Source organism: Thamnophis sirtalis, unplaced genomic scaffold, assembly GCF_051295495.1.
Source record: "Thamnophis sirtalis isolate CommonGarterSnake01/CBP01778 unplaced genomic scaffold, rThaSir2_p1.2 scaffold_1, whole genome shotgun sequence".
In the NCBI taxonomy this organism is placed as follows: domain Eukaryota; kingdom Metazoa; phylum Chordata; class Lepidosauria; order Squamata; family Natricidae; genus Thamnophis; species Thamnophis sirtalis.
This window is the reverse complement of record NW_028261381.1, coordinates 25,761,507-25,786,689: the sequence shown is the minus strand read 5'-3', so window position 1 is coordinate 25,786,689 and position 25,183 is coordinate 25,761,507. Positions and strand designations below refer to the sequence as shown.

The window sequence follows — 25,183 nt, the reverse complement described above, 5'->3', positions numbered from 1 at the left end:
GTGTGTTGCATTTGTGCTGAAAGACAGAAAAGGGAAGCAGTATGCTCCCTCCCATATTTGAGCATACCAGGGGTTGTGACACAATACATACATACATACATACATACATACACACATACACACACACACACACGCACACACAATGATATGCTGGTCCTTGGTGCTCTGAGCTTGGTTATTTTCTTGCAGATGTTTCATTACCCAAACTAGGGGCTAATCGAGCACTGATGATGTTACATAGTTTGAGTAATGAGACATCTGCAAGAAAACAACCAAGCTCCAAGAGCATCAAGGACCCCTCATGTCAACCCCGAGCTACAAATATTCTTCCTTATTGGTATATCATATATATATATATATATCGCTCTGTGTTTGTGTGTTCCAGCATAACTCTGGAATGCCTTGAGCAATTTCAACCAAACTTGGTACACAGATGATTTACTCTCTGGAAACAAATACTTCTGTTAAGATAAAACCTGCTGTGACTTAAAATGGCTTCTACTGTACTGCCATAAAATGGCTTCTACTGTATAGCGCAATGGAGTTGCCACGGTAACGACTTCACAGTATTCCACAAGGGGGCTCCCTCTGATAAGGGGGAAAATCCAACATTAGAAATTACGTTAGGCTGGATATTTCCCCCTACGAATAAATACCTGGACAACGCCGAATTATCAGGTAGTTACAGATAAAAATACCACTCAGAACATCTGCATTTTTAAATATCACAATGATTTTCTTCTTGCCTTATTAAACTATTTAATCTCTTTGTTTAGTAAGATTAAAATTTCTTTGACATTGTAGTTATCCAATGCAAAATAAGCAAAATTATCATTCGGATAAATGCAGCAGTAATATTTAAATGGCGTAAGTGATGATTTTGTAAGTCATATTTTATTCAACTGGAGTCCCTTCGTCTTTAAGATCAATGTGTGAATACAAGCTTTCAACACAGCACAGCCTGCTGGGTCCTTGTAAGATCTTCCCATAGTTCAGTTTTTTTTTAAAATGTCTCTTCTGAACATAAAAGCAAAAACCCAGTGTGATGCAAGTGATATTAAGTGAATCACTGCAGTGTTAACAACAGAGTTGTAAAGCGAATCTGACCTACCCACTGACTTTCACTTGTCAGAAGGTCCCAACACTAATCACGACCTCAGGACACTGCAACTGTCATAAATATGAGCCAGTTGCCAAGTGTTTGAATTTGGATCATATGACCTTGGGGATTTGGATTTTACTTTATTTATATGCCGCCCTTTTCCCTGAGGGGACTCAGGGCGGCTCACAATCCAGGGGGAGGGAAGGACAAACAAGTTACAAACATGAAGACGATACATCGTTAAAAAAGCGCAACAGTCATACTATTCGGGTGGGGTTGAAGTCTTTAGCCCCAGGCTTGTCGGGACAGCCAGGTTTTAAGGGCTATGCGGAAGGTCTGGAGGATGGTGAGGGTACGAATCTCCACGGGGAGTTCGTTCCATAGGGTCGGAGCAGCCACCGAGAAGGCTCTCCTCCGGGTAGTTGCCAGTCGACATTGACCGGCTGATGGAATTTGGAGGAGGCCTAATCTATGGGATCTTATTGACCTAGTGGAGGTAATTGGCAGTAGGCGGTCTCTCAAGTACCCAGATCCAATACCATGAAGGGCTTTGTAGGTGACAACAAGCACCTTGAAGCGCACCCAGAGATCAACAGGCAGCCAGTGCAGCTCGCGGAGGATAGGTGTTACGTGGGTGAAACGAGGTGCACCCACGATCGCTCGCGCGGCTGCATTCTGGACCAGCTGAAGTCGCTGAATACTCTTCAAGGGCAGCCCCATGTAGAGCAACATGTTGCAACGATGGCTAAGTGTGAAAAACAACTATCCGTCACTTTTTCCAGTGCCACTCTAACTTTAAATGGTCCATTAAATGACCTGTTGTAAGTTGAGGACTACCTGTATAAGTTACTATCTTTAGCAGTGTTGTAACTTGGAACAGTTGCTAAACGAAAGCTCATAAGTTGGGGCCTATCTGTACCATAGGTACAATAAACGTAGATATAATAGGACATAAAAATCCACATTGCTTATTCACAGCAGTTTACTGTAATTAATGTTCCAAGTTCAGGTAGAAAAATCATATGCAAGTACTGTTTATAAGATATTGAAGAACTTTTAAAAGGATGATGAATCAGCTTGTTTGTTTATTTATTTGTTCGTTCATTCGTTCATATCATTCTACTTGTTCTACCTACAAGCAATTCATCCATACTGGTCTGGCATTTTTCCAAGTTGATTCTTTTTATTGCTACACGTTCCTCCCTGGGTTTGCAGAGCGCTGCTTGGACTACGGCGGTAGCACCACTGCCTGGAAGAGAAAGAAGAAACAATGGATTAAGTTTTGCACAGCTACTATGTCCAACTTGTCTTCTTTAAAAAAACAACCTGGGGCTTCTCCATGAGCAGATCTCTACTAAGATCAGCCTAAGAAAGAGTTTGTCAGTCACTCTCCATACTGCACTCCAAATCATACCTACAAGGAACATTGCAAGTACATGCCCAATGGGCTCTTGCCCCATTCCAAAGAATTAAATGCAACCCCAGGGTTTCCCCAAAAAGTTAATGCAAATTAAACAGAAAGCAAAGAATGCTGAATACTACACACAAGAGACCATTTTATTAATTACTTTGACTTACAGTAATTAAACAGAAACAAACCCAAATTTAGCTTTTATCGTACTCCTGCTTGCTAGTTGAACAATAACCCAAGGCATTGCCATGTAGGGCAAGGCAGCTTCCAAATTCAAGAGTATACGTCCTTTCTGTAAGTTGTATAGTAACTGACTCCTTGAGGGCCATTTCTGATTGCTCACAAAGTTCCTGCTTATTTTGGAATATCATGGTCAACTTCTGCCAAGCCTCGTCTTTATTAGATCAGACTGCTTCTGAAGACTTTCTTTACAGCAGAACAATTGTAAATGGTTATGCTATCTCAGTGGTCAGCAAACTCATTAGTCAACAGAGCCAAATATCAACGGTACAACGATTGAAATTTCTTTTGAGAGTCAAAAGAAGGTGTGGCCTGTTTTGTGGGAGTGGCTTGGTGGTCATGTGACTGGGTGGGCGTGGCCAACTTGGAAAAGATTGTGAAACTCACTTAACGATGGTCTTGCTTAACAACCAAAATTTGGGGCTAAATTGTGGTCATAAGTTCTCTTTCTTTCTTTCATCTCTCCCACTTTCTTTTTCTTTCTTTCTTTCTTTTTCTTTCTTTCTCTCTTTTTCTTTCTGTCCCTCTCCCTCTCCTCTCCCTTCCCCCATCTCTGCCACTCTGTGTGTGTGTATCTGTCTCTCACTCACTTTCTCTGTCTTCCTCTCTGTGTCTCTCTCTGTCTCTCTGTGTATGTGTGTGTCTGTCTGTCTCTCCCTCACTCACTCAATCACTCATTGTGTGACTCTCTCTGTGTGTCTCTGTCTGTCTGTCTCTCCCTCCCTCCCTCCCCCTCTCTGTTCCTCTCTCTGTGTCTGTCATCTCTCTGATTTCCTCCCTCCCTCCATCTCTCTCTCTGTGCCTCTCTCTGTCTGTCCAAAGCCACTCTCCCAACTGGGCCTTCCTCCATTGGAGAGCTTTGGAGGGAAGCTTCTGCAGAAGCCCGGGCAAGTGAGAACAAGCTGTTCGTACACGCCTATGTTTTCCACAGTGTGGAGCAGCGGCGAGGCTCTGTGCGGCCGGCGATGACTCCGGAGGCCATCTGGGAAGACGAAAAACGCGAGGGGAACTTCCAGTTTGCCCTTTTTCGTCCTCTGGAGCCTTCAGGAAAGCCTGAAGCCAAGGTGGCGCAGTGGTTAAATGCAGCACTGCAGGCTACTGCTAGATCAGCAGGTCAGCGGTTCAAATCTCACCGGCTCAGGGTTGACTCAGCCTTCCATCCTTCCGAGGTGGGTAAAATGAGGACCCAGATTGTTGGGGGCAATATGCTGACTCTCTGTAAACCGCTTAGAGAGGCCTGAAAGGCCTATGAAGCGGTATATAAGTCTACTGCTATTGCTATTGCTATTGCTTTGGAAGGCCCCAGAGTGCTTAAACCAGCCCTATGAGCAAACTGGAAGTCCATTGCTGAACTTCTGGTTTGCCTGTAGGGCTGGTTTTTTGCACTCCGGAGGCTTCAGGGAAGCTCCTGAAGCCTCCGGGGGTGGGGGGCAGGGGGAGGCTGTTTTCACCCTCCCAGGCTCTTATAAAGCTTCTAGAGCCTGAGGAGGGTGAAAAATGGCCTAAAAGAAAAGGCTAAAGTCAGCTGGCCAGTGCGCGATTGCACGCTGGCCAGCTGACAGGGCAACACCTCATGTGCCATAGGTTCACCATCCCAGCTGTAGGTTGTGATTTCCTGGTGATGGTCAAGATATGCACTTGTGGAGAATTCATAAAATAGGAGCATTAAGGCTATAAGAGGTATGAGATACGTATTTTGTTTGTCACTGTGCAAAAATTAGGGCAGTATATTTCCCCAGCATGATTTTGATTTTGAAAGCCTCAAAAAATAAATTGGAGATGTGAGAGGCAGCACACAGCCATGAGATGACCAAGTCTGACAAACAACAAAGGTCTTAATACCACTCAATATGAATTATTTACCTGCTTTGGACTTTGGAATAATTTAAAACATATGAAAAGATTTCACTGCAAACACTAGAATTGTGTGTCAATATGGCTTACTGAAAATGTAGCTATTATTTTTAATACATTTGTTTATGGCTACAGTACTTTTATTTGGAACATGTGTAGGGAGTTAGCACCCCCCCTCTCCTAGAAAAATGAAATATCCTGGGAAATACTGAAAAGGCAGAATATTATATTTCCCTGGATAAGAAATGGATAAACATGTTTTTAGGTAGGAAAAAGACTCATTCTTAATATCCCCACCTTTGTCAATGGGCCTTTAGGGGCCCTGAGCTAGTCTACTCTACATAATAAAGGTAGGATTAGCCTTCTACAGAAACTCACCACACGGCAACTGGGAAGTCAACCAAGCTTGGAACTCAAAAGACACACAACCAGAAAGTTAGCTAAGAACCACCACCACCTAATGACCCCTGGGAGTCTGACAACCAATCAGAATACATTTCTTATGCAAGAACAGGAAACAGAGATGTGGGGCCAAACAGAGAGTATAACTCTCAGCAAACCTCTCTTTTCGCGCTTTTCTTTTTCACCCAGCATCTTGAAGCATGTGATCACCTTTTTCCCAGGACCTCAAAACATGTGGGTCCTGTCCACCATTAAAATCATCTTTCCAAGCAACATCCATGTTTCCAGTGACTTTTTCTCCACTTGGAACTGAACCCAGAAGGACATTTCTTCCAACACAGGTATAGTGGTTCCCCCCCCACCCCGCCCCCAAGCAGGATAGTTGACACCAAAGATAATTAAGCCATTAAATGGGAAGCAGCCATGCTGAAAATCAGAGCAGCTTACATCATTGTGGTTATTTACAAGGATGGTTCTGGGCTGGACAGACCACCTCAGGAAATAAAAGAGGCAAATCACTGCAGTATATTTGGAAAAAATCCACCCACATAGAAATAAAAGGATAAAGACAAAATGTGGTAGACGGTATTCTTAGGGCTTGAAATGAAGCAACCTAAGTTATTAGCTTCTGATAACTGGTTCTTTGTTTTGTGATCAACAATGCCCGTCATGTCCCAAAGATGCTTTTTCAGGAGGCAACTGGACTTTTTCATTGAAGACGTTTCGCTATACAATTTGGGATGAACACCCTTTGAGTAGTGTGGGACTGGGGATGGATTTCCAGAAGAAAAAAAATATGGAGATTACAGGAACTAGGAGCACTACTCAGGTAACTCTGATGACACAGCTAAACCTCCAAGTGCTTCAATGACCCTGTAAAAGGATGCAAAGGACCAGCTGTCTGCAAAGAATATAAATCCTTCCATTCCCCACTATCCTGTCAGAGCTGAAGAAGTTTCTTGGATGAGAAGCGAAAGGACTTCAAAGAAAAAGGAAGTCCAGTTGCCTCCTGAAAAAAAGCACCTTTGGGACAACCTTGAGCTGGATGATTGAAAATCTCTACAGGCTAATGCCCATCATGTGACAGTTTTATAAAAGCACGTGCAACGTGCTTCAACATTTCAAAAATGCCTATCAGCCCCCCAAGATTGTCTTCCCCTGCTTTTGTAAATTTCCAAAGAAGGCAGTCAAACAACACAGACAGAAAACAATTTTCTGCAAGTAAACTAGTAATATAATGGCTCATTCATCCTTAGAATTTGAAATATTCTAAGAAATTTGACCTCATTATTGTTCCCACCCACTGAGAAGAAAAATGGATTTATGGTAGGACACTGAAAGGGTATGGAAGAATAATTCGGTCCAACTATTTCATATTCAAAAGGCTTCATTATTAAACATTTATTCCTTTTGTTGTTTGCTATGCTTTACTGGAGAATTGAATTAGCCTAAGCAAGAGGAGCCATTTTTTTTTACTTTATCTGATTTCTGTCCCTGATTGGACTCTCTCAACTGTAGTTACAATATTCTGACCTTATCCAAATGATTGCAGACAAAAGCTCAGTGAATAAAGGAAACCTTGTAGGAAAATCACTTTAGATTTGAAGTCCATTTGAGGTCATAGTTAAGCAAATGGTTCTTTTGTTTATCTGAAGGGCTGGTGAGAACATGGGTTTCTGGAAAGTTGCAAGTACTTTCAATGAGAAAATAGAGCAACTGTGGATTGATATGATCGTATATTTTCCCCAAGTTCAGGAAAATATATCAAGAAGCCATAATTTGCAGAACAGTGCTCTCCAATAAAGCTTGTCTTAGAAACCAACACCATAGCAAATTGCATAGTATAAAAGCACACAGAGATATTTTGAAAGCACCTGACCATTCTCATCTATTTCTGATTAACCCAAGCTTTAAAATGACAAATACTCAGCATTCCTGCACAAAAAAACAATTCCATGAACAGAAACACTTGTGTGAAAGACTACAACTGATCTTCTCAACAGTGGCTTCTGTTCTGCTTGTCCATCTTGGAAGTCCTAAACAAACACAACCTGCACATAAAAAGCCTTTTGTTAACAAGCTTTACAATGAAAACTCAGTGATGTGCTTGGAGCAAAACAATGGGGCCCTCTTGGCTCCAATCAATCAACAGAACTGACATAACCTCATGACTGGAAACTATTGTCTGTGTTTTAATTGATGTTTGCTAACTAATTTAGAAATAGGATGTTCTGTATGCAATATGCATCCTGCCATGGTTCAAAGACAAAGATTGCAACTCATAATATCTACTCAATTAAGATTGCTAATAAACATACGCTAAGCCAATATCTCAACATGGGGACAAGTGCTTTGACACACTAATTAATTGTACCATTTTTCTCCCCAATAATTACTTTTAAAAAACTAAATGAAAACAGACGACGGTGCCTTAGAAACACTCATTGTGACTCTCCTTCCATGGATTTACAAAGTATAAAATAATTACCAACCAATTTTGTGTATTATTTATTTTTTATGCATGTATACATTTTTTAAAAATCTGTTGTTGTTTTTTATGATGGATGATTTTAATATTTTCAATGTTTTAGCCCTTCCAGAGTCATTGTAAACAAGACAGGTGTCAAATAAATTTCATAAATAAGTAAATACGATTGATATTATTTGTATAATACAGGGCACTCAAGATGGGTAATAACAAAAATAGATTATAAATATTCAAAATTGTATATATATTACTTAACATTACTATGAAAATTAACTTGCTTTGCAAAATTTGGTTGAAGGTGGTCTTGATTCCTTTCCTGAAACTAGAAATGGTAACTGAATCATGTATGTATGTATGTATGTATGTATGTATGTAGAGAGAGAGAGAGGGAGGAGGGAGGGAGGGAGGGAGAGGGAGGGAGGGAGGGAGGGAGGGGGAAACATGATGGCAAATATTAGATCCCAATCTGAATCTTTTACTGGTAGAAGACCTATTGTACTTTTCGGAGTATAAGACACACCTTTTTGCCTCAAAAAAGAGGCTGAAAATCTGGGTGCGTCTTATACATTGAATACAGCATTTTTGCCTCCCGAAGCCCCGCCCCTTCACAAAAATGGCCCTGCATACGCTTATGGAGGTTTTCAGAGAGCTGCTGGGGCTGGGCAGAAATGAGCAAAAAATGGGCTGGTTTTCCCCCAGCCCAGCCCCAGCAGAACTCTATAAGCCTCCATAAGGCTATTCATGCAATTTTTTTCACAAAAAAGGGCCCATTTTCACAAAAAATGGGCCATTTTTTGCTCGTTTTTGTCCCCCACCCCCCAGGAGCACTCTGTAAGTCCCCCCTCAAGGCTAATCATGCCTTTAAAAAAAAAAAACCACAGGCCCGTTTTAGCAAAAAATGGGCCGTTTTGGGAGGTTTGCAGAGTGCAAAAACCTTTTTTGCCTTTTGGAAAGCTCTTTAACTGATTGATGAGAATTAGATTGATCAAGTGCTGTGCCAGCAGAAACAAAGTCTTAGGTGCTGCAGATTGTCAGCTATTTCTTTCTCCAGCACATGGATAAATACACCTGGAAACATATACCTACTCTCTCTCTCTCTCTCTCTCTCTCCCTACCTATCTATTGCATTTCTCTCCCCCCCTCTATCTACCTACGTACCTACTTACTCTCTCTCTCCCTATCTACTGTATTTCACTCTCTCTATTTCTCTCTATCCCTCTCCCTACCTACCAACCTACCTATCCTCTCTCCCTCTCCCTACCTATCTACTGTATTTCTCTCTCTCTTTCTATTTCTCTCTACCTATCCCTCTACCTACCTACCAACCTACCTATCCACTCTCCCTCTCCCTACCTATCTACTGTATTTCTCTCTATCTCTTTCTATTTCTCTCTCTCTATCCCTCTACCTACCTACCTACCTACCTACCTACCCCCTCTCCCTCCCTCCCTCCAGTATTTCTATATTTCTATCCCTTTATCTACCTACCTACCTACCTAATTACTCTCTCTCCCTATCTACCTACTGTATTTCTCTCTCTTTCTCTCCCTCTCTATCCCTCTATCTATCTACCTTTTTTTTAATTTGCCTCTTCAAAACCTTGGTGCATCTTATACTCCAAAAATACGGTAAATCCTAGACAAAAGGGACACACCTCAGCATAAATGGATTAAGAACACATTTCAGATGAAAGTTGTCAAGAGGTTCAAGCAAGACTCACAAGGAAAACCGGTCCATCCTAGCATGGGGACATGAAAAATATCAGAACAATCCTGCTGTGATTTTTTCCCCCATTACGGAACAAACTCAGAAACGGAGGGAGTACATAGTTAGATACAAACTCAAGACAATTGTGCCTTATTCAACGAATCTAAATTAAGGCAATTGCATGTCATGTAAAAAGGCCCAAGACGAAGGGAAATAAACAGCTTCAAAGCTATGTGTCCAATCAATAATGAAAATTATTTCTTGGTATTGGTTAGGCCACAGGCTTCTGGACTCCCCAGTCAACCTTTGAATAAGTTGATGATAATGCAGATTATCACTTGTTGGCACTTGTATTTGAGTCTTTCTTCCCTAAGATTTCTTCTTCTACTCTATATTTTACTGCCACTTATACATAAGTCTTTGGTTTTATTGTTGATTAATTTGACTCTGTTCTTGCTTCTTGTCACTTTTTTTAGTCTGGCATTTTGCGTTTTAATTATGGGTTGCTATTTTTATGTCAATTTTCACATTGTGTAGGTACTCTATCCTTTACTTTTACATACAGTTTAAGTAAATAATGTTTAAAATAGCAGTGGAGAAATAACTGTTCAAACAAAATAAATGCTAATTATTGTTTGATTCACATTTAGAAAATTGTACATGCATAACCATTTGATCAAGAAATGGGCAGCTGGATCAGGAGCCCAAACAGATCATAAAATTAATTGCTCTATATTGATAACTACAGCATTCCCACCCAGCTATTCCCCCAGCATTCACTAAAATAAAGAAAAAAGATACTCAGGATTCAAATTGTTAACAAGATCTGTCTTGTTGCAATGGAAAAAGCAAGCTAGAAAGCAATATTGTGCCAATATTTACCACAAATATTTTTCTGTCCTTTTATAAGGAGATTCCGGCTTTTTATTTACCTGGGCAACTTTAGAAGTGCAATCAAGCTTATTTGCTAATATATAACAGTAATAATCGTTTAGAAGAATTTAAAACTGTAAATCAGAAAGGTCGGAGGTTCGGAGGTTCAAATCCCTAGCGCCGCATAACGGAGTTAGCTCCCATTACTTGTCCGAGCTTCTGTCAACCTAGCAGTTTGAAAGCACGTAAAAAATGCAAGTAGAAAACTAGGGACCACCTTTGGTGGGAAGGTAAGTAAGTAAAAAATAAATAGTATAGTATAGTATATAAATCACATAATAATAATATAAAACTTCACAATTTTATGGGGCTGCATTACTGGCTGTCTAGGGCCGCATGTGGCCCACATGCCATTGGTTTGACATGCAGGGACCAAATTTTTGCATGGAAACATACATATATATATGAAACCAGATTCTGACATATTAAATACGTTTGCAATGCCCAACAGATAATAGTGTTCTAGGTGAAATTTTAAATTGCTATTCTTGAGTAATTTTGTAATACCTTTGGATTTCATTTAGAACGTAGGAATTTGAACAATTATCAGTGCCATTAGTCATTATGGAATGTGTACAAGTGGAGTATATATTGAAGAGGATTGTAGCACTTGATAATAATGAGGCCTGAATGGACATCTCATCTGGTAAGAAGAAGCTGGGAAGAGGATAATTTGGTCACTGCTTTGCATCATTAGCTTGAGTTATAAGTTCAGATTTAACACTGGATGCCTGGCATAAAATTAATGACCAAATTAGCAAAAACAAAAAAGCTCTAGGATTCTGTAATTATTGTAGAGTCTCGAGCAGCAAGCTCCTAATTAAGGTAATGATCTATAGCAGTGCTTTTCATACTTGACAACTTTAAAATCTGTGGACTTCAACTCCCAGAATTCCTACCAGGAATCCCGGGAGTTGCATACTTCTCGCAACTTTGGAATTGCCAAATTTGAAAAACACTAAACTCCTATCTTTGTTCACATATGCATAAGAGCCGAGGTGGCGCAGTGGTTAGAGTGCAGTACTACAGGCCACTTCAGCTGACTGCTATCTGCAGTTCAGCGGTTCTAATCTCACCGGCTCAAGGTTGATTCAGCCTTCCATCCTTCCAAGGTGGGTGAAATGAGGACCCAGACTGTGGGGGCGATATGCTGACTCTGTAAACCACTTAGAGAGGGCTGAAACCCCTATGAAGCAGTATATAAGTCTAACTGCTATTGCTATTGAGAGCATTTGTGTACGAGTATGCAAAAGTTACCATATTATTAGGATTTTTGTAGATATTTGATTACTCTTCCAGATTAGAATAAGAAAATAACCCATGAAAAAGATTAAGAATGGAGATTGGGAATGCAAATTATTTTGCCACCAATATTTAACATGCCTGGCAAAAATGGATGCACCAATCCTTTCCATCCCATATACCAGTGGTTCTCAACCTTTTCCTTACCACTTAATTCAAGATTTGCCTCATAACATTTCTTACAAGCATTCCACAACTCTCTGTGTTGATATCCCCCCCCACCTTCCCGGGGTCTGCAGACCTGAGATTCAGAACCCCTGCTGTATTAGATTGGTCAGCCCATCCCAATAATATGAACCAATTATTAGATTTTAATAATTTAATAATTTTAGTAATTATTATTGTTAAAGAGTCAGTTTGGTCTAGGATTAAGGCACTAGGACTGTGATGGCAAACCTATGGCATGCGTGCCACAAGTGGCATGTGGAGGCCTCTCTGCCAGCACACGAGCCCCAGCTGAGCTCCACCAAGCATGTCCCAGCTGATTTTTAGGTGTCTGCAAAACACTATACAAGCCAATATACATCCAACAGGAACAGGAAATGCCTCACAGAGCACATATAGGTAAATCCTAGAGTGGCAGGAAATGCATCACTGAACAATGGAGATGAATGCTAGAGAGGAATAAAGCTGCATACAAGGCCGACATAACTCCTGTAACAGTGTAGGCATGCACAGGGGAGGAGCAGGGGGGGGTGCGGCTTCCGCCCGCCCTGTTTTTGGTCCCAGGAGGCTTCAGGGAGGCCTGCTAGGCTCAAAATGGGGCACGGGGGGTCGCGTCTGTGTGCGCAGGGAGGAGTGTGGGGTAGGCACGCGCGCATTGTATTATTGGTATGGGCACGTGCGCGTGCGCTGTCGGGCATGTGTGCACACTTTCAGTACGCTTTGGGACAGTCACTCTCTTAGCCCAACCCACTTCACAGGCTGACATATTTGTCAGCTTACGTTATTTGTAAAAATAATAAAGATGGGATACAAATGAATGAATAAATAAAAACACAACCCATTGTTGTTTTTCATGAGAGAGATTTAATTTTTAGTTTCTCACCAAGTACCCATTCCTTTACTGTATTTTCAAACAAATTTGCAAATTCATCTTCTAACATCCAGTTTGGCTTTAAGAACATAATGTCCTGTTTTTAGAACAACAAGCTCAGCATCTTAGCCACTGAGCCACTGCGTCCCATAAAAAACTAACTTATTAGGCTACAATTAATCAGGTGCGCACAATTCCACAGACATTCTAAGCTCCCCTCAGGTTATAACTGTTGGTTTATTTATTTCAAAGAATGAGATTTCTCTGAACAGCTGTTTGAGCATTTGAAAATGAAAGTGATTCATTCAGACCAAATGGGAGAAAGTTATAGAAAAAAACGCTCTGAACTAGCAATTTTGCCTATGAAAAATAGTATTAAGAAATAAATACAATATGGAACTCCTAAAATCAAATCAAGAACTAGAAAAGCAAGAAAACAATCTGCTAGAATTGTCCTAAACTAGTGAGATCTGGAAAAAAAGCACCCAAGATCAGTACATTAAAATATCCAGAGACGTCCTTATGAAACAATGACTGCTATGGGAGAGTTCTTAGAAGAAAATCTTTTCTCAAACTTCCCATCGCAGATATTGTGTAAAGTGTACAAAAGGAAGTTGTGAGAAGGCTGAAACATTTTGAAACAAAGTGCTCTGGACTGATGCAACAAAAATTGAATTATTCAGCCCCAGCCACACAAGACACATTTTCAAAGAAAAAAGACTGAAAAAATTTGAGAGAAAGAAAAAGAGTTTGCCAACCCATTAAATACAAGAGTAACTTTTATGCTTTATGGCGGTGTGGCAGTTTTGGAGCATGTAATATTCTAACTAGGGATGCGGTGGCTCAGTGGTTAAGAGGCTGAGCCTGTCGATCAGAAAGGTCGGCAGTTCAAATCCCTAGTGCCATGTAATGGGGTGAGCTCCCTTTACTTGTCCAAGCTTCTACCAACCTAGCAGTTCGAAAGCACATAAAAATTCAAGTAGAAAAATAAGGACCACCTTTGGTGGGAAGGTAACAAAGTTCCGTGAGCCTTCAGTGTTTAGTCATGCTGGCCACATGACCACAGAGACGTCTTTGGAGAGCGCTGCTCTTCAGCTTTAAAACAGAGATGAGCACCGCCCTCTAGAGTCGGGAACAACTAGCACATATGTGTGAGGGGAACCTTCACCTTTTATTATTCTAACTGGCATTCTAGATTAGAAGCTGATGTCCCACAGAAATTGAGGAAAGTAAATTGAAAAGAGGCTGGATATGTTAGCAAGAAACCAAACAAACTGAACTCCCAATCAACCAAGACAGTATTTACAGGAATAAAAGGTAGAGATTTTGGAATGGCCTTCAGTCTCCGACTTCAGTATTACTGATCATTATCTGAAGGATAATTCGCACATGTGAATTCACATGGGAATTCTGAACATCTGTAGGATAATTCACACATTATTGAAGTGCATGCAAAATAAGCTAGAAGAGTTTTGCAAGGGGGAGTGGGGGAAAATGCAAAAATAATAATGGAAAGACTCTTGATTGGCTAACATTTGGAAGTGGTTGTTTCTTCAAAATAAGGTATTATGGACTTACAGACTAAAAGGATGTCCTAATTCAGGTAGGCCTTGCGTTAAACCCTAATTGGGACCATAATTTCTGTCTCTAAGCACAGCGGTCATTAAGCAAAACATCACATGGCTGCACAGCTTAACAGTGGCAATCCCAGTTGCGGTCCTTAGGACATCTGTGTGATTGTTAGGCAAGGAACACAACATACATGCAACTTGCAAACTCCAGCCAGCTTCCCCAATGACTTGTTTGGAAAAATCTTGAATGGCAAATGGAGATAAGGGGTGGGAGGATTTGAGGCAGGGACAGTTCGAGCACGATAGAATGTGATTGCAAGACATTGCAATGATCATAAATGTGGGGTGGTCACCAAGCACTCAAATTTTAATATGCCTGCGGGAATACTGTCATGACTGGATGGTCGGAAGTCCATTTGTTTCCAGAATTGTCATAACTTTGAACAGTTGCTAAACAAATGGTCGTAACTGGAGGACAACCTATCTATATGTATCTGCCATATACACACACTTTTACTCTGATTCAGAAACAACTGCCGATAAATGACATAGATGCAATCAAATAACATTTGCAGAATTGATGTACTGGGTAGAGGTTGTATCAAATGTACATCTGTTCGCAATTGTACAGTTTAACCAGTCCAAATGCTCAAACCTTTGCTTTCAACTGTATTATAACTTCATCTTGTTTGATAGAAGAATCACAGTTCAGCAGTAAAATACAAGCCTAGCATGTAAACAGCATGTAAAAAGATCAAGTAGCAGGTTATAGGAAAAGGTCTCTGCTTAATATACTTAAAGATTGCTGTTATCAGAGTAGTTAGAGGAAAATAAGTTAAGTAGAAATGTTTTAGTCTACAATTTCCATCATCTTCAATCAGCACGATCAATGGTTAAGAGTTGGTGGTTAGATGCTGACCTCTGGCATGAGCGATGTTAATTAGATAAACCATGTGACCTAGCTTGAGTCACAGTAGTGGGGTTCGAATAATTTTACTGCTGGTTCTGTGGCCGTGGCTTGGTGGACTTGGCATGGCTGGGAAAGGATACTGTAAAATCTCCATTCCCTCCCCACTCCAGGGGAAGGTTACTGCAAAATCCCCATTCCCTCCCGATCAGCTGGGACTCAGGAGGCAGAGAATAGATGGGGACGGGCCCAGTCAGAGGTGGTATTTCAAACTACTCAAAATTTCCGCTACCATTTCTCCAGAACTGGTTAGAATCTGCTGAATACCACCTCTGTTGAGTCAGCTTCCTGACTTCAGAAGGAACAAAGCAGGCATATTCAAATATATTGTATAGAAAATGGAACTGGATCTCATATAAAGTTTGCAAACAGCCTCGTATCCTGATACCAGCAGCTAATCTTCCCAAGTCCACCAAATGCTCCCCACTTCCAAATGATCTATGTCTTCAAGTTATCCAGCAGATTCTGACAAACAATTCCTTTTTATATTCATACCATGCAAAACCATAAATACAATACAGGTAATCCCTGTTTGGCAACCACAATTGGGATTGGCAATTTAGTTTGGAATTCCTCTGCCAGAAAATTGGTCAAATGTTAAGAAATCATGTACATCTTATGTCAGACCGCATGTCAGTCATCAAGCAAAGTAGTTGCTATGTGAAACCACCGCATAATCTTACATCAGCTTTCCTTTGTTTTACAGACCTGTGAATGTCACAAATTCAAGGATTGCTTGTAAATTTACTTTTTCATCATTGTTGTAATTGCGAACAGTCACTAAACGAGGCATTAACTAAATGAGCTGTTATTATCCCAATAACCAGCCTCTATTACCTCATTTTTCCCCTAATCTGAATATTATATTTGCAAGAAAAATAATTCATTCCGAAGGTGAGAGAATGAAAAGACTGCAGCCAAAGTTTTTGAATTCAATGTTCCAGAAAATTTCAATGGACATACAGACCAAAATGTACAGTTGATATCACAGCAGAATTCAAATGAGTGCATTTATTCATGCAAAAAGAAAAAAAAAGTGCATTATTACTTCTCATGCATAATTCTGAGCCAGAGTGCCACTGAGCCATGATGGCGCAGTGGTTAGAGTGCAGTATTGCAGGCTACTTCTGCCGATTGCTGGCTGCCTGCAATTTGGCAGATCGAATCTCACCAGGCTCAAGGTTGACTCAGCCTTCCATCCTTCCGAGGTGGGTAAAATGAGGACCCAGATGGTTTGGGGCAATAGGCTGACTCTGTAAACTGATTAGAGAGGGCTGTAAAGCACTGTGAAGCAGTATATAAGTCTAAGTGTTATTGCTATTCTGCAGTATGTATGTATGTATGTATGTATGTATGTATGTATGTATGTATGTATGTATATATACACACACACACATACATACATATACATACATACATATATATTCTTCACATTTTTAAGCATGTGCATATTTCTAACATGCTGTCTGACACATGATGTACATGATTTCTTAATATTTGACCAATTTTCTGGCAGAGAAAATGCAAACTAATTTTGGTGAAACGAGTGTGGTATTTGAGATGATGTGGAAATATTGTCTACCTGAGGAAGCCTGTTTCTCCTTGAAAACCAACACTTTCAGCAGGCCAGCAAAAAAACCTAAAAAAACCAGGCACGCACACATGCACAAGAAACACCTCTCCACCCCCACCCCCTACACACATCCCTCTCAAAGTATATAGCCCTTGCTAGTAATTTTGTTTCAAAATCACTTCAACAGGAACAGAAACAGGATGTACTCCGCTCAACTTTGTTACTAACAAAAGAAAAAAGAAACAAAAGAAAACGGATGATGACAAGGAAGTACAGCGTGGATTTTTAAGTCAACCTCCTCTCCGCTGTGTTTCACACTTTGCAGAATCCAGCCAACTCCAGCAGTAGCTTTTCATATCCCTTTCTGACTAAGTGAAAGAAGTATTGACGGGGAACATATGATCCATTGGCAAAGAGAATAGCGTTCTTCCTGCTCAGTCCCAAAGGCATTTACAGAGCCAATCTTCCAGATGTAAAAGGATACAAGTGTTCTCTGAAAGAGCTGCTTCTCACTAACTTGCATTCGTTAATTACCTTCCCCCAGCCGAGAACGGGAGGCCCTCTTAATATGAACAGATTAGAGTTACCTTTGGAATCAGCTGCAATAGAAACAGTTCCATGGATTGCAGCCTGAATAATGTCAGGCAACTAAATCATTTTTCTTCTTCAGGGATAACACTTCAGTCCCCTGGGAGAAAACAGTCGATTAAAGATAGATTTCAAAGGTCTGGACAAAATGTTTTGTTTTTTTTTTAATTTTATTTTAGTGCAAGAATATAACTGTTGCCAAGCAATTGATCAAACTCAGGGTGGATAAAAATCGATGATTTTTTTTAAAAAAAGTTTTAAATCAGATTTTTAAATTTTTTCATTACATTTATTTTAATAAAATGCTTTTGGAGTTAAAAAAAATCTATCTAAAGATAGTTTTCTATTTAAGATATGTTAATAATTTAGTTTATTCAGCATGAAATGGAGCTTAGTTGTGTAGCATGAGGCTGTATATTCTGCAATATTGGGGCTGTCGGTAAGTCAACAGCGAGTCAGAGGAGGAGCCGCTGTGGGACAGCTGCTCTTTTAAAATTATGATTTAAATCGAGTTGATTTAAATAAAGCCTTTTTACGAGTGATTTATATCAAGTCGATTTAAATCACTCGTAAAAAGGCTTTATTTAAATCGACTTGATTTAAATCATATCCACCCTGATCAAACTTCAACCTCAAGTCTGCTTTTCAGCCAAAATGGCAGGTTCTAAAGCTGTAGATCTCATCTGACTGAACAATATAGGAAACCAAGCTATTTTTTTTCCTCTCCAGAGAAGAGGAGAAACTAAATTTATTAAGTGGCAGAAAAATATATTTGTAGAGTTATCTCTCTTGGCAGGTAAGCAATGAAAAAGCAATGTCTCGCTTTATTAAAACATGCCATGCAAAATGGTTTCCCTGTGGGGCAAATCTGCTCATCCAACCTGTTGGAAGTTTGGAAATCACAATATAGTACTTGACTAGCAATGTAACAAACAGATCTTTGGACTTTTGCTATGGAAGAAAATCATTTTCTATACAAATACTGATAAAATCCTTATTATCACTTCCTAAATACAACACAAACCTGTCATATTAAAATTTGATGCTGATAACAAATGTAAGCATCTAGTGCATTACTAAAAATCAAATGTTCTCCCCCCCCCCCCAAACAGATCTCGGAATTCACTATTTTGTTGCTTGGTCTCTCAAAGAAACACATAAACAATGATGCAGAGAAAAATGAGGGGGAAGGGAAAATATGATAATGTGCTACATATGTACTAAGTAGAGACAAAAACGGCTGTAACTCAAAATTCATTCATGAATTAAATATTCCTAGCAATTGCAGTCTTTCCAGAATGGGCTGGAACAGTGATACACAAAACTAATTGGCAAAAAGTGCTGCGTAGCAATTAAGGTAAGGGATTAAACATTTCAATTTATGCAGCCTGAGTCATGATGTCACTCAAGCAGCCTTATGGGAAGCCCTCAGGATCTAAAGCCGGTGTAATAAAACAACGGGTCTCCTTTTGCATATTTACTATTATTTTTACCTGATCCATTCTCCAAGCACAAGACAAATGATTCTTCCTCATCATGCTGCCCTTTCAATGACCTTGTGCTGTAGAAAAATCTGTATTATAATGGCGGGATTGAAACACTGCACCTCTGGTTGTGGCTTATGGTTCAGCTTCATATGAACTCGGCCACTATAAGCTGGAGAAGGGAAGGGAGCCTTGCTTATTTAGATTAAACTGCTGTTTATTTTTTAATGCAATCACCTATGACAGGGGTGTCAAACACAAGGCCCGCAGGCCGCGTCAAGCTGGCCATGCCCACCCAGTTAGCCACATCCCCCGGGCCCCCTGAGGTCAACCACAGTCCTGATGCGACCCTCAATGAAATTGAGTTCTGACCTATAATAATCCAGGACACTTCATCACTGAAGGGAAACTTTAATGTTGGTTTCCTTCCATCATCATTCAGCATTCTCTACCATACTACCTTAACATTCATGGTTCTTTTGCAGATGAGAATGTGTATCTACTTCTATCTATGCGTATCTGAAATGTAGAAAGAATGTGAGAGAAAAGACTAAACGTTTAAAATATTATTATGCACATTAAGCAAAGTATATCTACAATTCCACCTTTAGTTCTTCACAAAAGCTTTAAAGTTCCATTTACTGCTTGTCAGTATTTCCAGAACTGCCAACTTGGGCTATTTTGTGAGAAGTAACACTTCATTCCAGAACCACCAAATATTACATTTCCTTCCGCCTTTTAGCAGCCTAGCTAATCAAAGTAAATCAAGAGAATGTTTTTTTTTTCAAATATTTCATAAGAAATGTTATTTTTTTCAGCATTGCAACAATTCACGGTAAAAGGAAGGACATAAGAGAGCAGTTTATGAGTGGGAGGAAAGATGCTGGTATCAAGAGTGAAAAATAAAACTATCATCTAAAAGAAATGCTTACCAAAGGTTTACTCTAATAACTTAGTGCTCAGCAGTGGAGATTCAAACATATAAAAAGTCTCAAAAGAAGAGTCAAAGCAAGGGTCACAACTTCATCAGCTCATTTCTCACTTTACTCCTTTCCAAGATTATTCTAGAAAATGTCAAGAGGAATCTGGCCGGATCACACAGTATGAAGGCAATGTAACATTTGTGTGTTGCACATTTTAACTTAGGCAAGTTGCAGGCAACTAAACAAAAACGCTGTTCCCCCCCCCTCAAAAAAAGAATATATTTAAATATGCTTGTTTTAATGGCATAAGGTAAAGGCAAATGTTCCCCTTGCACATATGTGCTAGTCGTTCCCAACTCTAGGGGGCAGTGCTCATCTCCATTTCAAAGCTGAAGAGCCAGCACTGTGCGAAGACATCTCCATGGTCATGTGGCCGGCATGACTAAATGCCAAAGGCACACGGAACATTGTTACCTTCCCCCCAAAGTGGTCCCTATTTTTCTACTTGCATTTTTTACATGGTTTCGAATTGCTAGGTTGGCAGAAGCTTGGACAAATAACGGGAGCTCAGTCCGTTATGTGGCGCTCGGGATTTGAACTGCTGATCGACAAGCTCAGGATCTTAGCCACTGAGCCACCACATCTCATTGATGTCATGGTTACATATATTATTTGGACATCTGTTTTCTATTATTTGGACATCTTATTGCTCTTATGGTGTCCTAGTCAATACAAGAGAGTGAGGTGTTACATTTTTACATTTTCTTTATACATAGATATTTTTAACTAATTGTTAACTATCCACTCATGGGTATGCGAAGTAGGCAACCATATAGATTTCAATAACAAATGAATTAAGAATTCTAATTCTTCCTACTAACGTCTCAGAAGAAATTGCAACAGCGAAAACCCATTTGAGAAGCTAAGCGGTTACTCTGTGTTTGACAAAGCATGTGGCTCAATTTCTCTCTCTCTCTCTCTCTTTTTAGGAAAAAATTATGGAGAAAAAACATGTCGGAGTTGATTTTGCATTCCAAATGGTGCTCAAATAGTCAAACCAAAGAAACAAATAGCTAAGAACAGGTTCAACACATTTCACTTAAAACAAGATGGTGAAGTTACAGGTCACAGCCACAGCCAGTTAAAATGTTTATTCTTGGTGCGATCTGAAAATATGTTGCCTATGTATACTTTTTAAGTTTTATAAAGCAAAAACCACAGGGTTAGTGCTATGGGGCCTTCGGTGATATTTCAGGAGTATTTTTAATTGGTTGCCTTCGGCATTTTAGGGAAGAGAAGCATACAAACATTTTAAAAATAAAATTATAATCAAATTGGGTATAATTGGAATGGATTATGGCTATTAATATGCATTGCAATTATGGTGCCAAAATTAACAGAGTTTATTGCCTCATTTTGTCCTGAATATATACACAATGAATGCAATATACTGAGTTAGCATATATTTGTAATATTTATAAGCATTCTGATAGTAACTTTGCAGTAGCCCTTTGAATTGTTGAAGAGAAAATAACTTAAAACTTCATAAAGCTACAGTGAAAGGCACAATCTTATTTCTGAATTGAGATTGATTTGCACTAGAGTTGTTCAAACATTCTGAATTGGAAATGTTTTCAGCTAAAAGCAGTTGTGTACACCTCTGTAACAATGTATTTCCACTAACTGACTCATTAGGTTACAATCAATCAGGTGAGCCCAATTCCACAAACCCTAGCCCGATAGCTAACCTTTTTGTTGTCGCGTGCCGAATGTGCGTGCGCGCAACAGCACTCGCGTCTGTGCCCACACGCATAATGCAATGCACACACAACACACACACACCCTGCGCTCCCCTGCGCAACTCCCCTGAGGCCTATTTTGGGCCTAGCAGGGTTTCCTGAAGCCTCCTGGGACCAAAAACGAACTGCAGGGAGGCGCTGCTCCCCCTCCCCCCAACTCTTTTTGGGCCTGAAGCACCCTGGGTTCGCCATCATGATCCAAGGGTGAAAAATGATAAATAGTTCTCTGCAGGACATAGATAATCCAAAATTGATACAATCTGAAGTCTGGTACCTGCCAGTTTGGGTTCAAACATCGTAATAAATGTTAATATAGTCTGGTCTGGTTTTGGTTTAACATGTAGTAGAAACATTGTGGTGAAGTCAACAAGCCATGAGGTAATGCAATGTATGAATCAGGTCATTATTTGGCACTATATATGGGTTGTTCTACCAGGACTACAATTACAATCGTGTACCTGCATTTAACTTTGCAACTGTACTAAATACCATTTAAAAAAATTAAAAAGCTCTTCTCAAAGATGACAAATTCTAAATTGTACTCTGCTACAATCCCCGTCCAAATCCAAGGATGGAAATTAGATAGATGAACATCATGCACTTTTAAACTGAAACTATTAATCAGAAGTGAGAGGTAACATATGACAGAGCACATAAAGCTTATCTGTCAAACAATATCTGTGCTTATAAAGAAAAGAAAAAAGAAAAATACTAAATGACTTTATTTATCAATTTGGGACGTATAGAGCTACCATTTGTTTCAAACTCATCACGGCCATCTAGTCCATTCCAATGCAATTCCTTCCAATTCCATCTTTTAGTCCAGTGCTTCCAACTTAATCAAATGGAAAAAATTCAAAAGGTCTGTTAGAAATATTATAAAAAAATTAAAAGGCCCATTAGAACGTCGATATTTCTTGCTATTGCGCAGGTTATTACTTAAAGGCCTTAATTTTTAGCAGAGAAGCTGGAGAATTTTTTTCAATTAGAACTGCATAAGTGCCCTCTCTAAATAATCCAATTCAGTATTAGCAATTCAGTAGAACTAGTCGAGTAGTTTCAGTTTTAAAGCAACACAATTTGCAAAAGAAGAAACAATAAAAAAGAAATTTTCTCGGTCCAACCAAGAACCAAGAAAGGGGGGGGGGGGGACACAATTCATTCATTATGCAAATCCATGATTATTGGGGGGGGGGGCAACACGTGAACACATCCTTTATCCATATTCCATGACTTAACAAGATATGTCCATTTGACTTCTTCAGTCCATCCCCATCAAAACAGCTCATGGCTTAATGTGATGTAAGTACAAGCAATTCTTTTTAATGACCACAGCTGGGACTGGCAACTCCATCATGAAGTCATTCCCATTCGGTCATTAAGTGGGTCACTTAAGCAAGACTGTGACTTGTGATTTTACTACTGGCTTCTCCATTGACTCTGCTTGTCAGAGGCCAGCGGTGAAGCATGCAAATGGCATTCAGTGTGACCTCAGGACACTGCAACGGTCATAAACACCAGCTGGTTGCGGAAGTTCCCGACAGTACAGATGCTGTGTGGGTTGTGAATGCAAAGACTGTTCACAAAGTTACTTTTTCAGTGTCACCGTAATTTCAAAGGGTTGCTAAATAAGGCAGTTGTTAAGTGAGATCTAGTGATGTGTGTAACTTGATGCTCCGTTGCCAAAGCAAATTCTTATCTGTTACCCCAAACTATTAAGAAAAATTGATCAGATGACATCTTTGGATTTTAAGTAAAATGGTAAAATTAAATACCATATTATAATTGTGGGTTAAAGGCAGATTATTTCAATAGGGGGAGATCAATTTAGGCCAGGGTTCTCCAACCTTCACAACTTTTACGAATTGTGGGTTTCATCTCCCAGAATTCCTGGAACTGAAGTTCACAAGTTTTAAAGTTGCCCAGGTTGGAGAGTGCAGCTTTAAGCAATATAAAGCTTCTACATGATGCCTGGTGACTTAAAAAGTCACAAAATGCTGCCCGCAAAGATTCCTGATGAAGCAACTCACTTTTTTTGTTATTTGCATTACAGAAAAATGTTTTTCTCTGAAACCTTTGATTTTTGCACTTTAACAGCTCTATAAACAGCATGTTGCTATAGCAAATAAATAGGTCTTCAGATGCCTGCTCGTCTTTCCTGGCATAGCTATTATAAAATACTTAAGATGGAAATATTTTGGGATGTAGCAAAAGTAAATTACTTTATGACTCTAACTGCTGTGTCATTTAACAATTGGCTATTACCTGTCCTGAAAAATAATGGTGGTTTCCCCCCCTCCGAAATAAAGGTGCCTTAGCTATAATACATAGCAGACAAATATAAGCTATAACTTTATTATTATTCATCCTAGTTTTTCTGCAAATAACAGAGTCTGCTTTTGAATCAACCGATGCCATTTTATGAGATCAAACTTTCAACTCTGAAGCAAACCGGCTGGGGTCATTGTGGAGGCTTCAGGGTTTAATGCGAACAAAGGATAGCAAGGGGGAGCATACTGTAGTTAGATGGGGATTTTTGTAGCCAAAACAAAATAGTTTCCTGTGGGAACCAAGGACATTCCAACAGGTGGCTGAAGGAAGGAGGGGCAAAGTAACCAGGCAACCGGCCAGCACCTTGATTGGACAATATGACTGATTGTTTGCAGGAAAGAGGAAACTTTCATTTTTAATCAAGTGAAAACTACAGGAACTTTCAGAGTTGTTTTTCACCAGTTTGTGCCAATATGATATCTTCAAAAAAACCCTGTTCTTTGAGGAACCTGTCTGCCCTGGAGTTCTGCTTTCAATGGAGCTATTACTTGGAAGCCTTACGCAAACACAGCAACTGGGTCAAATTACGTGATTTTCATGTCTGCATTGTGTCCTGCCATCTTTGGTTTTCGTCTTCCACGTAGGTTGTTTGCCATCAATGTTAAAGTGGCATGAAGTGCAGACAACTGTGTGGGATGCTGCTTGTACCGCTTATACACATACATGTGGTATTCAGCCGGTTCAGCCTGGTTCGGGCGAACCGGTAGTTCTGTCGATCAGCTGGCCCTGCCCAACCACTCCACTCTACCCTGTCCTTTATTTCCTGCTTTCTAGTTCATCTCAATCGCACGGCACAGCTGATTTCCCTCCCCTTCACTGTTTTACTTACCGCTGCCGGCTTGGAAGGTAAGCAGCTGAGCTTCTAAATGCTCCATTTTCAGCGCTATGCGCAAATGCTTTAGGTGCACACATGCACAAAGCCCACGTGTGCACACAAAGCATGCACCCACCGAACCAGTTGTTAAACTGGCAACATCCCACCACTGCACACATACCACCCCATATATAAGCTATTATAGTTAGCTACACTAAAATCCCCTCAAAAGTTAATCTAAGGTTTCAAATAAATGTATCTGATCATCTTTCATGGCTAATTAAAACGTTGATCTTCAGATCTTATTCCCCTTTAAGAATTCTATGCAAGGTAAGACTCAGCTCTCAAAGTCTGGTCCTCCTTTATTTTTGTTGATCTTCCTTCACCCTGGAATCTCCTTCAGTGGCCTTCCTTCCATCCCGGTGTTTCTTCACCAGCTAAACTTGCCTAAATCACACCTGGTTAGCAGCCATATTTTGTTATCTCCCAGCAAACTCCTTTCGGGCCCACTCTTTAACTTGGTTCAACTTTCCATCTCCTTGTATGAGAGTGTCTGCATCTGTCTGAAAACCCATCTGTTTCTTTCCCAGGTGTTTTCCCAGATTATGCTTAGAGCTTTCAGCCATAATTTGTAAGGCTATGCATCATGACATAGCAG

General features: G+C 39.9%; 1 protein-coding gene across 2 annotated transcripts in view; it reads right to left on the bottom strand.

Moving 5' to 3' along the window:
• STK39 (serine/threonine kinase 39) overlaps positions 1-25,183 on the bottom strand; it is a 127,932-nt gene that overhangs the window by 79,336 nt on the left and 23,413 nt on the right. For both annotated transcript variants that reach the window (XM_014063738.2, XM_014063740.2), the window contains exon 2: positions 2,239-2,351. In XM_014063738.2, coding sequence (XP_013919213.1) covers positions 2,239-2,351 — 113 coding nt within the window. The remainder of the gene's footprint in view (positions 1-2,238; positions 2,352-25,183) is intronic.